This window comes from Lichenostomus cassidix, chromosome 18, assembly GCF_008360975.1.
Source record: "Lichenostomus cassidix isolate B80296 chromosome 18, HeHo_3.0, whole genome shotgun sequence".
In the NCBI taxonomy this organism is placed as follows: domain Eukaryota; kingdom Metazoa; phylum Chordata; class Aves; order Passeriformes; family Meliphagidae; genus Lichenostomus; species Lichenostomus cassidix.
The window spans coordinates 2,868,031-2,885,474 of NC_139498.1; the positions used below are offsets into that span (position 1 = coordinate 2,868,031).

General features: G+C 57.8%; 1 protein-coding gene across 8 annotated transcripts in view; it reads right to left on the reverse strand.

Moving 5' to 3' along the window:
* The window catches only part of BAIAP2 (BAR/IMD domain containing adaptor protein 2), a 39,592-nt gene that overhangs the window by 3,696 nt on the left and 18,452 nt on the right, over nucleotides 1-17,444 (reverse strand). Inside the window, exons 6-15 of one of the 8 annotated variants that reach the window (XM_085077452.1) lie at nucleotides 17,274-17,411; nucleotides 7,547-7,699; nucleotides 6,204-6,431; nucleotides 5,351-5,552; nucleotides 4,705-4,906; nucleotides 4,545-4,613; nucleotides 4,201-4,363; nucleotides 3,884-3,982; nucleotides 2,576-2,610; nucleotides 236-279 (exon numbers count right to left, since the gene is read on the reverse strand). In XM_085077452.1, the coding sequence (XP_084933578.1) occupies nucleotides 252-279; nucleotides 2,576-2,610; nucleotides 3,884-3,982; nucleotides 4,201-4,363; nucleotides 4,545-4,613; nucleotides 4,705-4,906; nucleotides 5,351-5,552; nucleotides 6,204-6,431; nucleotides 7,547-7,699; nucleotides 17,274-17,411 (1,317 nt within the window). In that variant the 3' untranslated portion in view covers nucleotides 236-251. Of the gene's footprint in view, nucleotides 1-235; nucleotides 280-879; nucleotides 2,102-2,575; nucleotides 2,611-3,883; nucleotides 3,983-4,200; nucleotides 4,364-4,544; nucleotides 4,614-4,704; nucleotides 4,907-5,350; nucleotides 5,553-6,203; nucleotides 6,432-7,546; nucleotides 7,700-17,273; nucleotides 17,412-17,444 lie in introns of those variants that run through there. The other 7 variants (XM_085077451.1, XM_085077454.1, XM_085077450.1 and 4 more) reach the window with 7 other exon arrangements.

Consider the following 17,444-nt stretch of genomic DNA (forward strand, 5'->3'; position numbering starts at 1 on the left):
CTCAGCATCCCGGGAAGCGCAGCCACGGCAGCGGGGCGAGCAGCCGAGCAGCAGATGCAGCCGGGGAGACCCGGAGCTCCCGCCAGCGGGACGGGGACAAGCGGTGACTGAGGGAGGGGACGTGCTCGGCCGGGTGCAGCGGGAAGCAGAGCGGTGGCACCGTCCCCGCGCAGCCCCGCGGCGTCACCCGCTGCCCAGCGCACCCAGGGCTCGGCCCCGCGACACCGTCACTTACTACGGGCAGGGGCACCTCAAAACCTGGCCACTTCAACATCGGGGCTGCAAGGGAAACAGAAGGCAGGTTGGAGGACACCGGGACGCTTGATGGGAACAGAAGGTCGTGGTTAAGGAGAGACTTACGGCCACGAGCCGGCGGCCACCCGGCCCGAGAGCCCGCTGGCCACCCCGCAGAGGAAACAGCAGGAAGAAGAAGAGAAAGGAGGAAAAGTCGTGTTTATTGAGTCGCTGGTGCTGTGAGGAGGGGAAGGAAGGGCACGGCCAGCCGGGAGCTGTGGGAGTGCAGCGGCCGGGCATGGCGGGGGCTACGGAAGGGAGGGGGTGGCTTCCTTCCCCCCGTGCCGGCCATCGCCGCTTTCCCACCGCCGGGAAAGCGCAGCCGGAGCCTTGGCATGCGGGAGCAGCAGCAGCATCACCCCCTGAGATGCTCAGGGAGAGGGGACCCGGCCCTAAAACAGCTGTCGCTGCTGCCGCTCAGCGAAGCTGTTAAGTGCCAGCGGGGCTGAGCGCGCACAGGCAGCACTCGCAGTCCCCAGGGATGGAGCAGGGAACAAAAACACGGCCTGGGAATGCGCGGTGGGCGATGCAGGCGGTGAGGGCAGCACGCAGGCACGGCAGCCGAAAAAGACACCGAGGCCCAGCTCAATGCAATAAATAAAACTTTTATTCAAACAATAACTCAGTACAGGGCACAATTCTCTCTGGCTTTTAAAAAAAGGTTTTTCAGCACTTTACAATCTCCACACAGGCTTTGCTAGGCTGGGTTTGTGGTTTTTTTTCCCCTCTACATTCAATCACTCATCGTGAAATATCCTGGGTTAAAAATCCTTAGCAAAATTCGGACATCGATGCAGGAGGGGCTCGGAACAGTGTGCCCGTAGGCAAGGAGATAACCCAAAAACTGGTCCGGGAAGGGGAGGTCTATTGCCAGCAATGTCCCAGTAAACAGGCAATGTCAGAGGTCTTAAAAATCACATCAGAAAAAAGCGTGAACAGCTTTGCAGTGGAGACGGCCACGGGCACTGGGAGGGCTACGGCCGGGCTAGTGCGGGAGCGGGACCCCCAGTGCGGGGTGGGAGCCCCCCGGGCACTGCCGAGCCCCCCTCGGGGGCACAGCGTGGGGGCTGCCTCACTCAAGCCCAGTTTGGGGATGCGAGCACTTCCTCGGAGCCCCAGCCCTAACGTGAGGTAACAATACCTTGCTACAAAAAATATATATATATATTTATAAAACAACCAGGAGTAACCCTTCTGGGGGGGTTCCCGCGGCTGGCAGGACCCCAGCCCAGAAGCAGCCCTTTCCCCGGGGCGGGAGCTCTGTGCCATCCGCTTCTCCCAAAGCCACCGCGGTGGGATGGAAGCGGATCGGGCCGAGGGGGAGGCGCGGGGACGCTGCTCCCCCTCCGGGAACGGCATCCCGGGCGCGGGCATCCCGGATGCTCAGTAACAGTACGGACACCAGAGGCCATGCATATGTGATCCAGTCTGGGAGTTTGGTCCAGGCTCGTGCGGGGCGGCCGGCGCGGCCCCGGGGGGGACAGTGCATTGCTAACATCACACGGGAGGACAAACACCGGGTCCCACTAAGTGACAACTGCACCTGGGCTGTGAGCACAGACCTGGCAGCAGTTTCTGCTCCAAAAAAGGCTTCAGAAACAAGGGCACTGTGAACACCAGGGAGGGGTGAGAAGCACCATGGTTTCCTTGAAGATCACAAGAGTTTCAAATCCAAAAGAAGTAGAGAAAGAGAAACGAAAGGGAAGGAAAAAAAAGGGGGGAAAGAAGCAGAAAGCTCTTCCAAGCAGCAAGGGGCCGCTGCGAGCCCAGGTGTCCTCACACCGTTGATACCAAACTGCCACTGCCGCTGCGGAACAAAGCACAGAGATGCCAGAGTGGCCGCGGGGCAGCACCGAGCTGGGAGCCCAGCTCCCCTCACGGCACCACCGCACCCACCGAGGATGGGCGGCGAGCTCCACCCAGCCACGGCTTGGGCTTAGCCCCAAGAGCGAGAGACGGGGCAGCTCCGAGGCAGAGGGGATGGAGAAGGTGCCGAGGGAAGACCCCGGAGTGTGGGCTCTCTGTGGCTTTGCCATCCAGGTGTGAGCCTGGAGGAGATCGGGAGATGTGACTCTCTGGAGGAGCACGAGGTTGGGGACACCAAGGCTGGCCCTGGGACCTGCCCTCCCTGAGTTCCTCCACTCTCACAGGTGAGACATGGCCCCATCCCAGCCACTGCTACTCCTCATGCAGGGAACCCCATGGGGACACAGCCCCACGGCTTTGCCCACAGCCAACACCAATAGTTCGCAGGGAATGTGACAGGAAGGTGACATCTTACCTGCTGACGGACCTCGTCCCGTAGTCATCGAGACCCTGTGGAGAGGAGGGGAGGAAGCACAGTGAGGGACGTGTGGGCTGTGCCTGCTTGGGTGCCACCAGAGGGTCACATGAACAAACCAAACTGCATCAGGACCCAGGGATGCCAGGGCCAAGAGCTGATGCATTTGGAGAGGAAAAGGAGATATGGAGGTGACTCGAGTGGGATTCAGACAGCAGGGACTGAAATTGCACCACTCTCTGCAGAATTTATCTGGCCAGACATGGCAAAGCGACAGCTGGGAGAGCCCTGCTCTGCTCTGCGCAGCCGCTCCGTGGAACAGAGCTCTGGCTGCTGCTGAGATGCTGAGACATTTGGAAAGGGACTGCACGACTGAGAGACACCAGTGAAATGTTCCGTGGAAAGAGGGGTTGTCTGTATTCACTCCCACCAGAAACCCACAGGGTTTTGGACCATTTTCTCCTTTAGCCGGTGCTGAGCAGGCTTTGCAGGGAGGGACTGAGGGGCAGCTCTGGTCTCCATGACAAACATGGGACCACTCCAGGAAAGACTGGGAGTCTCTGGCCTTTGAGCTAGCCATGCAGCAGGGAACAGAGACCCACATTCCCACCTTCCCAGGAACGCTACCAGCCACAAAACACCAACCCCAGCAGCAAATCCTGCTAGGAAATCCCAGCAAAGAGCAAGAAGTGCGGCTGTGCTTCCAGCCCGCTCCCTGCAGAGAGGACCAGATCCCAGCTGAAGCACCCTGCCTAAGGGTCAGTGCTGACTGGCCACCTCTCTCCCCCCTCATCCTCTCCCCATCTGCCAGCACATGATGTCAACGTGGCTCATCCCACTGTGCTCGTTCTGGTGGGATAGTTCCACTACACCAGTAGCTCCTGGGTTAGGCTGATCCCATTAGCTCGTGCATCCTCCCTGGCTTGTTACCCAAGAAGCCCTGAGCTTGCTTTGGACACTCTGGAATCCTGTCCAGGATCTGCCCCAGTGTCCCCACGGGACTGTCACCGGCTTGAATTGGCCTGTGCCAGAGAAAACGCTTCCAGCTGCCTGTGAGCTGCCTGTTTCTGGTGGGAGACTCCCATGGAGTCGGCAAGTGTTGTCCTTTGGGGGTTTACGGGGCCAATTTGTGCCACTCCCCCCATGCCTTGCCTGTTCCTCCCTGTCCATTGCTTCCACCCCTCATGCCTTCACCCCAGCAGAGGTGCTTGGCAGGAACAGGACCCAGGCAAGGCACGTGGGTCACCAGGCACAAACGGGCCAAAGCGCCGTAAATCCCAAGGGAAACATTGCGAGTGTCGGACTTACAGCTGTCGACCTAGGGTAAGGCTTGTAGTGAGCGGAGGGTACTTGGCAGAGGCCACTGGAATAGTCTTTAATTGCACACCCATAGGGCATTAGGTAGTCCTAAAACAACGAACAGAGGTTGGAGAGCTGCCCTTGTCACCCCCACGCATCCGCAGCACACCAGGACCAGGAATGCTCCCACTCATCCCATCCTGGCGGGACACAGAGGCCACAGACCCCCGGCCACCGCAGCAGGGACTGTGCCCAGGGATTTGCTCCAGCATCCCCCATTTTTAAACATTCCCCCAGAGTGGGAGAAGCCAGCAGGAGAAGCTCACCTGGGAGAAGGCAGGCACGGCCACGCTGTACGGCCGCTGCTTGAAGGTGTTGCCGCCCTGTGCCGGGAAGGCCTGGGAGGCCATGCCATAGTCCGGCGGCGGGATGGAGATGTCATCCTTGTCCAGGAGGTTGCCAGTGCTGCTGCTCTTCCCTTGCTGCAGGCTGGGGGGCCCAGAGCAGAGGCGTCAGCTCCATGCAGAGACCCCCAGGCCGCTCACGGCAAAAGCCACCCAGAACCAGCAACCACACACCTGTGCTGTTATGCCTAACGAGAATTCCTAAGGAACTCCCAATTGTCATCCCAAGCACACAGACTCCCTGTCACCCAGCACGATGCTCCTACCTGGTGTGGACCCGCTCGCTGCCATCATTGTCAAGGACCCGTGTGTAGGAGAAAGGAAACCAGCCTCTCCTGAAAGGCAAAGGCGGGGATGAAGCCAAACCCAGGTTTGTCCGTGGAGCATCCAGATGAGGCTGTTCCCGAGAACACCCAGCACACTCACATTTTGGTTTTCTCGCTCTCTCCATAGTGCCAGCCGTCCCGGGCCTCGGGCACCAGCAGTGTGATGAGGTCTCCCTCCTTGAAGCTCAGGAGGGTGCTGTTATCCCCAGCAGCATGCGAGAAAATCGCCTGCACCCTCGTCCGGCCATTCCTCTCGAGCCCGGCGGCCATGGAGCTGGAGCGTGGCAGTGTCTTGTTTTCAGCTGGGGGGGACAGAGACCAGTGGGTTCCCCAAGTCCTTGACCCCAGGGCCATCCCCAGCCACAGGGCAGGCCCCACCCCTCCTTACTTCAGCCCAGGTCGCACTAAAACCTTCAGTGTGACTCACACCTTCGCCCTGAACAAGCAGGATCAGACTCTTGGCATCACCCTGCTGCTTCAAAGGGAGCAGATTCCCTATGCCAGATTCCACAGGGTTTTCCTCCTGGAAATCCTGTGAAACCCCATGGCAGAGTCCAGCTCCAGCCCTTCCTAACGCCCAGGTCGGGAGGCACAAGCAGCACTTGACACTGAAGGGATGCTGCCAGTCACTGCCCCCCCACCAGCACAGCCAAGGACAGTCCCCACCAGGTCCCCTGGACGTCTCCCGTGGGCACTGTCCAGCAGAGCCAGCTCCAGGGTCCCCAGCAGCAAGGCCAGGGTCTCACCTGAGGCATAGCTGTTTTTCGGTGGCACGTTTTTGCGAACTGGGAGTGTATTGGAGTAAGAGTCACTCAGCTGCTTCTGAGGCTGGGGAGGAGATAAAGATTTGGGCTGTGCTGGCTTCATCTCAGACCAGTGGTTGTACCCGTCGCTGTCAGAGCCTGAGACTCCATTCATCACTGGCATGGCCTCCTGTGCTGACATGCGCTATGGAGAGAGGAGGGGAGGGGGACATGGGAATGGCTTCATTAGGGCATCCCACTGCAGCTCCAGGGACATCCCACTGCAGCTCCCAGTGGGATACAGCTTCAGGGAGAGGCAGATCAGAGCTTCATCCTGTTTAGTTTAGTTCCCCACCCAAACCAAACTGCTCAGGGGGAGCAGTGGGGTCACCTCTAAGGTGTTTTACTGCTCTGAGCTCCTCTGTAACTGCCAATCCCCTGCTGAGCCCTACTGCTCAGCTCGTGCCCACACATCAGGGGGGACACCCTCTTCTAAAGGGTCCTTCATCCCATGGTCACTCCAGGCTTTTCTCCCACAGTTACTGGGGCACCTTGGTTCAGTCCCACAGCTCGGGGATCAGCCTGGACAGGTGAGTCCAGCTTGTGGATTCCCCAGATAGCCCCTGCTCTGCCAGAGCCCAGCAGCTCCGGTGGGATGGGATAGGACAGGCTGCCCATCCCCACGTCACGCTCCTTCCCACATCCCAAGATGGCACAGCACAGAGCTGCCCATCCCTGCCTCAACAGTGACAGTCCATCCAAGGGCAACTTGCCGAGGACAGCGGTGACACCGGCCTGGGCTCGTCCCTCCGGCTTTGCTCAGAAGGGCAGCACAGCTTCCATCAGAGATACTTACTCCTACAAAAGGTGCCAGCTCCGGGGGGACAGGGAGAGGTTTGGCACCAGGGATGGGGTCAGAGATGATGAGGTTGGACTTGGATGTGGACAGAGGGCTGGGCATAATGGTGCCATTGCTGCTGGCAGCCATCTGCTGCATCAGCTGTATGGCGCGGTCTGGGATCTTGTTGGGATCCGAGCAGGATTGCTGCCACAGCGGCAGCTTCTGTGTCAGCATCTCCTTCCCCTGCAAGAGGAAAACAAAGTGTGAGGGCCTGAAACCTTGGCAAGGCACAGCCCATGCTCCAGGCTGTCCCCACATCCTCAGGGATGAGCTGCTTCTTTTGGATGCTCAGCCCCAATAGCCTCCAGGCTCCTGTGCTGCATCCAAGCCTCACTGCTCCCTGCCTGGAGGACTGGCAGCCACCTGCCACCATGCTCCAAAGGGAAAATAGATGGAGCCAAACTTGTTGTTATTCACCCAGGATGTATGAGCATCCCGTTGTGTGACTCTGAGGGGAAAGATGTCCCAACCCCCCCGAGGTCCCAACTGCAGCAAAGGGCGACCCAATGTCTCTGCTCTGCCTCATCTGGAGAAAAAACATGGTCCTGCATATCAAAACCCCTTAAAATCTGATTTGAAAGTGCACATTTCCTCAACTTCAGCCAGTGGCTCCAGCCTAATGATCCTCTGAAACATCCTGCAGGAGCCACAGGCAGCAGCAGGACGGAGTTTTTAGCAGGATGCCCACCATGCTCTGGACAAGCCACCTGCAAAATTCCTGCAGCAAAATCACCCTCTGTGTGCTGCTGCAGCAAGCTTTTGGTTTGTTCCTGCTGACCCCCAGCCCTGGGGGGTATTTTTCCCCTCCTGCACTACGCTTGCCAAGCCAAGCCAAGCGTGGATCCATCCTGTGGATGCGCCAGGACAGAGCTGACTAATCCCAACTCCCTCTCCTGCTCCAGTGCCAAGTGTGGCGGTGACAGATGGCTGCTGTGAGCCACGGAGGGTGGTGGTGGGGAACAACCAGAACGGGAGCACGAGGCTGCAGGAGCAGCACCAGCACTCCCACCCCTCATTGGGATGGATTCTGCTTCAGACCAATGTGGGTGCTGCCGCTCCTGGTCCAGGAGATGTGTGCAGCCACGGGCAGGAGGGATGTGGAGTTGCTACGGGCAAGAGGGATTTGGAGCAGCTGTTCCTCCTTGGGGTCACCTGTGGGTCCATCACCCCCTTGGTCTCCCGGGCTGCAGGGGCTGTGGCTTTCAGGATATCAGCCTGTTCTATAGGATGCAGCTTGAGCCAGGAGCATCCACCCAGTGATGTGGCAGCTGGGAGTGTCTCTGGCAGGTCCGACTCACCTTGGCGTGGTAGGTGATGGCACTCTTGGCCACCGCGCACTGTTTCTCCACCAGGAAGCAGAACCGTCTCCTCTCTTCCGTCAGAGCTGTCTTGTAGCCATCGGAGACATAGTTTTCCAGCTCCCCTTGCTTGTTGCTGATGGCTTCGATGTACTGGAACAGGGAGAGGCGTAGGGAGGGGGCTGCCAGCACCGCTGCCCACCGAGCACGGGGCAGGGGGTGCCGCGGCACCGGCAGAGGGGGGCGGGCGGTGCGGGCGGGGACAGCGGGTGGGGACCCCAGCACGGGACACACACGTGTGCCTGCACAGCCCCCCAGCCCGCCCTTACTCATCGGAGCCCCCCACGCAGAGGCGCTGACTCAGCCCGTGGGCTGGATGGGACGAGCTGTACCCAGCGGCCGCCCGCTCACCACCCGGGCTCGGAGGCGCTGGCGGGGGCCGGGGGGCTGCCCCGATGGCTCGGGACTGGCGGCGGCCCCCGCAGCCCTCGGCTCGTCCCTGCCAGCGCACAAACCGGCGCAACTCCCGGCCCAGGCTGAACGCCTCCGGCACTCCCGTGCTGCCCGTGGCTGTGCCGAAGCTGTGCCGAATCCCTGCCTGCTGCTGGGAAGGGGGGACTGCAGCAGGGTGCCACGTGGACCCCTCCAACACACGGAGCCACCAGTGCCTCTAAAACTACTGCAGTGCCTTCAGCCTGTATTTGCCAATCAGCCACAGGGGACACAGAGATGGTGGTGTCAGGGCAGTGCCACACACCGGCACAGGACACTTGCTGTTCCTTGGTGCCACACCCTGGGACTGGCAGCCACTGTGGCCCTGCCAGTGCCAGCAGCTTCTCCGCTGGCTCCTGTTCTCCTGACGTGATGGGTGACAGCACGGCTGTGCCACACTGGGCTCTGCCAGCCAGCACCACAGCTGGCACAGCAGCAGCACCCAGGCTGAGCTGGGGGAGCCTGGCTGCTTTGCCACGTGTGATGGAAATGTGGCACAGGGGACTCCAGGGACCACAGGGCAGCACCAGCATCCCTGAACATGGAACACACAAGGTGTCCCCCCCTCCCTGACCTGGCCGTTTTCTCCTTCCTCCATCCCTTTGGAGCTTCCACCTGCAATGTGGCAGCAGGAGAGCAGCCACCAAGGCTCTGAGAACAGCATCTTTCACCCATCTCTGCCCTGCCCCGTGACACCTCCTTGTCACCATCTCTTCCCTAGCACAGCGGCACCACAATGCTGGAAAGCCACAACACCCCCAGCCCAGGCAGGGCTGGACCTGCTTCAGGCAGCCCAAGCTTCTCTGAGACGGGAATTAAACTGGAAATTCATGGTCCAAAGCAGCTTTGCTGCTTCTTCACGGTTATCAGTTATTTTTAGCGTGCTACAATATTTATTAGCAGACACATAAAATGGAGCAAACAAAAGCAGCAAGATTCTGTGACATCCCAGACTTTAAAGGGGGGATTATTTTGGGGCTGGACCTGCTCCTGGCTCCCACCCTGCTCCAAACACCCCCTGAGAGCGAACCCCGTGCAGGGCTCACGCTGGAGCCAGCAGGTTTTGAGTCTCCCCACATTCACCAACCTGGGTGAGGGAAAGGGGGTCAGTGAGAAAAGGATTAAAAACCCAGTTTGCAACCAACAACCCTGTTTCCAGCAGAATTTTTTCCTCCAAAATGAGAAAATCCATTGCAAACGCCCGTCGCCAGGAAGAGAAATAAGCCAAGGGAACTGAGCTGATGCCACAGGGCACAGAAGTAGAAGTGATGGAGGTTTTGGCATCACCCCTGAGCAAAGATACAGGGCATGGCACCTGGAAAGCCAGGCTGTGCTGGCACAGAGGTGCTGGGGGCCAGCGTGGCACAGGAAGAGGTGGCAGCAGCAGCCCTGGGCACACAAAGCCCCCAGAGGAGTGATGCAGGCGGCCGGAGGAGGATGCGCTTGGGAAGGCACTGCTCCCCGCAGTGGGCTCAGGACGGCAGCACGCCGCCTCCTCCCGGGTATTATTAGCTGGGAACAGCACAGGGACAGAGCCCAGAGGCACCAGCCTGGCAGCAGTGATGGGAGCTGGGGGATGGATGCCCCAGTGCCAGCCTGGAGAGCTCCCAGCCCCTCCAGCTCAGCCCTGGAAGCCCAGGATGGACCAAGGATGGACCAAGGATGCCCAGGATGGACAAAGCCCTGCTGCCCACACATCTGCACCACAGTCTCTATCCCAGGGAGGGTGGCAGAACAATGCTGCCCCTTCTGCAGAGCCCCTTTTCTGGAAGGAAAGCACAACCCTGACAGCCCCTGAAGTAGCAGGAGCTCAGGAGCACACACAGACCCCGATGCCCAAAACTCTTCCTGCTTAATTTACTAACTGGGGCATCAAGAACGAGAAGGTGAGCAGTGAAAACAGTTCAGCCCCAGCTAATCTGGTTCAGTAACACGAGGCCCATCCCGCCACGATTCCCTGCAGGATCACCACCATCCCTGGGTCAGGCAGTGCTGTGCTCCAGCACGGCGGGCGGGCAGAGCTCCAGCCCAGACACACCACAACACAGGGAGAAACCCTGATCTGAGCGACTTGAGAGCTCCAGCTTTCACCAGGATTGAAATACGCAGGTACAAGCCATATTTACATGCCTGCTCTCAGGCTGGTTTTGCAAGGCTCCTGCTAATTCCTGTGCTGAGGAAAGGCTTGTCTCAGCCAGTCGGAACATGCCGCTCCGCGAGCGCAGAGCCCACGCTCTAAACTTAGTACTCAGAGCTTTATATACTTTATGTAAATATGCTCCGTGTGCCATTGATTTATCCAGAGCCTTGATTTTACACGTTATTCCATCACAAAATGGCGAGCGACACTCCTTGCTCACAAGGTGGTTTTCAGTTTGGGTTTGCTCAGAATGACAGTGGGCTTTCAGAAAACGCCCAGAAAGGCAAATTTAAATAAAAAGCCTGTTAAATACGCCAGATGCACGGGGGAAAAGTAACACACAAAGCACAGTGTAAGATCTCGGGACTGCACTCGAAGGAGAAGCTCTGTCTCACCCAGGAGGGAGGCTCCACCTGCAGCCAGGTGCCTTACCAGGACCTCAGGGCTGCTGCCCATGTCTCCATTACCCAGGAATGGGGGAAATCTCAGCCCCCCACACTCTGAACCACAGCCAAACACCTTTCTCAGCTTGGCATGACCTGATCCCCTGCAAGGGCTAGGGGAAGGTGCCTCCCTGCCAGGCTCTCTGTGCTCAGGCTCAGCAGCCTCTCCAAGACCCCACTGACAAGCACAAACCACTCAAGCACTGCATGGTAAATTGAGACCTTGACTGAGGTTGTCAGCTTCAAATTCACATTTTAAACATTGTCTAAATAAAATTCCCAGTTTGAAGGAGGAAAAAAAAACCCCATTTGTAACCTGAGCAGGCAGGGAAGCAGCCAGGGTGGTGGTCATACCCAAAGCCAGAGCACACACCAGAGCCACCCAACAGCTCCAGAAAATGTTTTCTGGGTTTCTAGGTTGGAGAGGCCTCAAATAACTCCCCCGTGCCACCCCCCCTGCCTCCCGCATCCACTTCCAATTCACCAGGAGCCGCTGACCTAATTAGCAATGTCAGCACGTGGCGGCGCCGGGCAGAGGCTTTGGCACAAGATGCTGCCGCGGGGCTGGGCTGGCAGAACCAGGGCTCCTGGGGGCACCCCCGGCTGGGGGCCTCAGCCAGGGCCCCCCCAGAGCCAGGCACACGAGTGATGCTGGAGCCACGCCGGGCAGCCCCAAAGCCAAACCGAGTCACCCCGCGGGTCAGACAGAGAATTAGGAACACGAGCAGATGAAAAGGAAACGAGCTGCTGCCAAGTCCCAGCTCCAGCAGCCGCTGTCGTCCCGCGCAGAAAGCCAGGGCACACAGCCCTGCCACCTCCCCAGTGCCACCGTGACAGCTCGGGGTGGGTGGAGATCAAAGAGCAGCTGAGAAATGTCAAGCCCCGAGTTGTGTGGAGCACGCGCTGCTGTCAGCGCAGGTGGAGCAGCACCGAGCTCCAGCCGAGCCTTTGATAACCACAGCCTCGCTGGGAAATTAGTTCAAACCTTCAATCCCAGCCAGGAACGTGCAAACACAGGGAACACGAGCCAAGGGCAATGCTGAGCTCCACCACAGAAATCAGCACTGCAGATCCTTCTTGGTGTGTCTGGCACTGACCAGGCTGAGCAAAGGACCAGCCCTGGGGACAGGAGGGAACCTCTGGGGAGTGGGAGCTGCCTTGGGGTCACCAGCAGAGCATGGGGATGAGTTTTGGTACCAGAAAGCCAAGGAAAGCATGTGGCAGGGAGGGATGAAGAGCAGGGAGGGGCTGTGCCACCATGCCAACTCCAGCTCTCATCCCAAGGAAAGACTGGTCGGGACCAGCGCCACAGAGCAGTGGGAAAAGACAAAGGAAAGGTCAGGGAAGAGAGAGAACTGTGCTGGATCGATGCAGCAGGCTGAAATACCTGGAAGGAGTAAACATGGAGAAAAGGGAGGATTTGTTTAGGGAACCACGAGGGAGAACAGCTAGAAAGCAATGGGATAAAATAAGAAAGAAGTTAGGCTGATTAGCAGGAGAAGAGCATCTGAGCTGGGGAACAGACTCAAGGCAAACCTGCTGAAACCCTACCCCAGCACAGAGGCAAAATGAGCAGAACAAGCAGCCAGGGCTCCTCAGCCCCAACAGCTTTCCCTCATTCCCAGAAATCACTCCTTGCAAGGAAGCTGGCAGACCCTGGAACAGCCTCGGGGGAGGCACTGTCCCCTCCTGGCTCTCCAGCCCCCACACAGGACCTGAGGGTGTCACAGAGGGAGGGAGGGAGGTTGGTTGCTGTGTCCAGCCAGGCAGAGTGATGCTGGATCCAAGCCCAGGGATATCAGAGGCTCTTCCACAGCCGGGAAGCAGAACAGAGCTCAGGATGAGCCTTGACCCAACCTCTGCTGTAATACAGCAAATAAAACAACAGCCCCATAGCAGGGAAAGGCCACCACTGGTCACCATGGTAGCCAAAACACATTTCCCTGCCTTGTGCGGGGACACAGACCCTGCAAAGCCACAGGAGCCCCTTGGAATCACATGGGCCTAGCAGAGCCCTGCACCTTTCCCAGGGAGGGGACAGCCTCCCCCTGCCCTGCACAACACCAGCATCCCCAGCCAGGGGGGAGAGGAGAAGGGAAGGCTCCAGCCCCTGATGTGCTGCCCACCAGCCTCCCCTGCTTGGCTCCAGCCAAAGCTCCGTGGGGATGCCAGGACACAGCTGCTGATGGTGATCCAAGGTGATGGGAAACGCAGAGTGGATCCTGGGGAGCCAACCCCAAGAGCCAGCGTGCTCCAGGGACACCAGGCTGCCTTCCTCCCACGGGAAGGACTGTCTCCCCTTGTTAGGGTCACATCTGCAGCAGCCACAGCCCAGCCCTGCCCTGCTCGGCCCCAGCCACACACACATGTGATGTTACATAAAATTCAGAGAGCAAAGCAGCAGGGAAGTGCTGGCTCCAGCCAGCTCTGCAGGGGCTTCACCTTCTCCTGCCTAAAACATTCCCTCAGTGCAGGCACAGCCTGGATCAGCAGCTCAGTGCACAAGGCTGGTACCCAAATTCTCATGACATAGCCCTGAGCTGCACAGGCACTTCCAGGGAACACTTCCAGGGATGGGGCAGCCACAGCTGCTCTGGACACCCTCTGCCAGGGAAGGATTTCTCCCCAGTATCCCATCTAACCCTGCCCTCTGGCAGTGGGAAGCTGTTTCCCTTCTCCTGCCACTCCAGGCCTTGTCCAAAGTCCCTTTCAAGCCCTCTTGGAGCCCCTTTAGATACTGGAAGTGGCTTCTCTTCTCTTGCTGGGTTTGGGCACTCATCCTCCCTCAGCCTAAATCTCCAACCTGGAGAGAATCACCTGGAGCTGCTGAGCTTTGAGTCCTTCCCTGTTTGACTTTCACATAAACCTCGTAACCTGGTTTGTGCAAACTCCGTGTCAGCTGGAGCTTCCTGACCTACACCTAAAATTATTTCTCCTGATGGGAATATCCAAATGAGGTTTCAATGACAAAAGTTTATAAAACCCCCCAGGTTATCTGGTACAGTGGTATTTAATGTTTAAAACATTCCCATGGGAGCAGGGGTAGGTGTGGGAAGAAGAGAGGTGAGGGCAGAGGCTGAGCTCAGCCCCCACTGCCCACCCAGGGTCACCCACTGTCACCTGGGTCAGGCACAGCCTTTCAGCACAAACACCCAGCCCCAGCCTTGCTATTTAGCCTGAATTACAGCCAGTTTTGTCTCAGCCCAACGCAGAAATCCAATTGCTAACAGCACTAATATGATTTGATAAATACTTTGAACCAACATAACTTCATTGCCGAGCTGCTGATTCAATCCAGGTCCCAAACCCATCATGACCTGGATTTCATGGCATGATCACAACCAGCCTTTAATGAAATTACAGCACTTGAGCTTCCTTGGTGATTGTTTAATCCTAATATTGTTTTCATTCTTCTTCATCAGAGATGTGAAGTGAATGGAATTGGTTTGTTCTCCCAGTTTTCAACACAGGTCAAGCCCCATCTCAGTCACTCCACGAGGAAGATGAGCCATGTGAGGCAGGCAGCTCTCAGCCCTCACTCCTCGTGTGGAACAGCAGCTTGGGACTGATTCATAAGGAATAAAAGCCTGGCTTAATGTGACACTCAGCAGCAACAACCCCCAGCCACAGCATCGCTCCTGACCATGACAGACAGGGCTTTGGAGCTGGGGAATCACTCCTGCAGCCTGATGGCACTTGGAGCTGGTTTAGAGCTACGTGAGTTGTCTGGGCTGCAAACCACGAGGTGTTTTAACTCCTCATCAGCCTCTTAATGCTGCAACACTCATCCTCATCTGGCAAACTCCACACCACCAGTATGAGACAGACTTCTGCTTTATAAAGGGGGAAATCTGAATTAAAGAGTAAGAGATGAGACGTTTGGGCTGTTTTAGAGGGCTCTCTGACTCATTTAGCAGAGTGTGGAGACACAGTCACACAGGTGCCCTTGCCCAGACAAGGGCTGTCCTCTGCCAAAACCAGAGCCTGGATGGCCCCAAACCTCCTCTCACTTTGACAAATGTTACATAAACCTGGAGGTCCCTGCAGGACAGTCCTGCTGCTGCCACCACGTGTCTCACCCACCCTCTCACTGGCAGGTGATGACAAGATGTGGTCACTCCACAAGTGGTGAAGAGGCAGAAAGGAGCAGTTCTGCTTCCTGGAGCATTAAATATGAAGGAAGATGATGACAGAGCATCAGACTCCTGGCTGGCGGCTGCTCCAGCAGCTTCACGGGGATGAGCCTTCAGAAGAGCAAGATGTTATTGCTGCCTCAAAGGAGGTGACACTTCCATCAACAGCAGCTTCTCCCACGAGGAGACAAGCAACCAGCCACAGCCCATTAGGAGACTCCAGCCAGCCCTGGCTGATAGGGCTGTGGTCCCCAGGCACCAGCCTGGTGCAGCTGTCAGCATCCTGAGAGCATCCCCAGGTGCTTCAGCAGCTCTGAGGAGGCTGCCAGGGGTTTGGCAAGTGGCCACAGGGGTGGCTCTGGGCCAGCTCAACAAACCTGGCTGCCTGTGGCTCTGCTTTAACCAGGCTGAGGAAAGCAAAGCCCCACGAGGCTCTGCAGATGCTCCTGATCCAGTCAAACCTGGTTTCAGCTCCCCAAAGCCCCAAACAAGGCTCTTTCCTCAGGCCAGGACCAACAGCCACATAGCCCCAGGCTGGACCTCACTTTCTGCAATTCCTCCTCTCTCCAATGCCCAGGCAAAGGTAAAAGCAGCATCGAGGATCGTCCCAAACACTCTTTTTCTACTGAGGAAACACTAACTCTGCAGTCGGCAGAGAGGAACTGCCCTCTTGGCTGAATTCAGCAATTTTAACTTTGTATTTAGATCTAAGGCAAAGCAAACCCCTGCCGAGTGCAGCAGAGCAGTCACAGAATCACGGAATATTCTGAGTTGGAAGGGTCTCATAGCTCTGTAAGCTCAAAAGCCATCATAAGGCTTTTTCGGAGATAAGCACTTCCTAAATACTTACTGCTGAAAGATTAAAGGGAATGAGTGTCTGATCCTGTTTCCCTGCCCGGAGAGCTGTGCTAACAGGAGTGCCCCATGTCTGCCACATCACAGCGGGAGGCTCAGCCCACCCTCCATCCCAGCTGCACAGCCTGGGATGGATTCCCTCGTCCTCCCACTCGGTGTGGGATGGGGATCCCTGCCCCGGGGGTTTGGCAGGACAGGGCTGGCTCTGGCAGCAATTCCCTTCTGTTATCCCTGTCAGCAGCTCTTGCAGGTGGGGGGTAGCAGAGGTTTGATCCCCGTGTCCCCCCACGCTGGGCTCGGGGTCTGACAGGGCTTTTCTCGCCCAGCAGGAATTTCAAAGCTGGGATTTGTGGAGACGCCACGCTCGGAAATGGTTTCAGCTGCTCAGCTCTGGAGAACACAGCAGAGCTCCCAGCACAGCAGGCTGGGCACTGAGCAGTGTGTGCTGCACCTTCCAGCACTTCCCAGCCCTGCTCTGGCACCTCCCAGCCCCACTCGGGCTGTGCCACCTCAGCACCTCCCAGAGCTCTGGCTCCACACAGGACCCACAGGATGAGCCACAGTGGCTGCTTTCTTCTCCTCCAGTGCTTGTTCTGATCCACACCACCATTTCCCAAATTTCAGTGCAGTTAAGGATCTCACTTCCCCAGCACAAACCTCGCTGTAACTCCCTGCTGGTGACTAAATGCCACTCAATGCCATTAAATTCACCCCCACGAGCAAAGTGCCACCAATGTCCAGATCTCTGACATGTTACTGCCCTGTGGCACCTGAAGAAACAGACCCTGGTCCTGACATAACACACGCTCCCCTGCCTCAGAGACAAGACCAAGCAATTCCTGGCGTCAGGAATTCATCTTCCCCTTTCCAAGCACCACTTGTGCTGCCATCGTTCTGTAGCAGCACTCAACTGTCAGCCAGGGCATGCTGGTGCGTCAATTATCCCTGAAAGTTTGCCCAGATCAGCCATGCTCTGGGCAAAGCTCAAAGTGAAGTTTGCAGAGTGCAGAGGACACAAAGTCCTGCTGTGGTTCCATCAGTGACCCGAGTAGGATCCATCAGTGACCCAAGTGCCACAGCCCTTTGCACTGCCAGGATGTGCCCTGATGCTCCTCAGTGAGACTCAACCCTGCTTCCCCCTTTGTGGGGAACCCTGAGTCCCCCCCGTGCCCACCCCACAGCACAGCCCCCGGGAGGGACCCCCAGCCCCCAGAGCACAGTGCCCACATGGCATCACACCCATCACACCGCGCTGATTCACTGCAGCCACCCCCAGCATCGCCCCCGCGGGCGGGGGAAGGGGCACAGGCACAGAACATACACAATAAAACACCATCCCAGGGATGATGGATCAGGCACGGCAGGAATTAATGATCCAAAGCAGCAGGAGTGGTGGATGAAGCAGGGTCAGGCACTGGCAAAGCTACCAAGGGGAGCTCCAGCCCCACTCTGCACCACAGGAACAGCCCATTCCCACCGCTGGCTGCCACTTTTCCCATCCACACCTCCCACTGCATCCCTAAAGCTGCTGCCCCCTTTTTCTGAAGAGAGCAGCAAATCCTTATCAAGGTGTTGGGCAGAGCCTGGCCACCCCCAGCGTGCAGCACCGAACACCCACTCGTGTCCCCCCACCCCAGGCTCATGTCCCCAGCCCGGTGTCCTACCTGCAGCTCCTTGTCCGAGTACTTCTGTGGGTTCTTGCTGCCCTGGCTCTTCTTCCGAAGTTTCTTCAGCTCTGCCTGGCACTTGTCGAGGGAATCCCCCTTGCTCCTCTGCTCTGTCTGGTATTTCTTCAGCGCAGCCTGGTGTGACAGGAGAAAGGTCTGAGCCTTGGC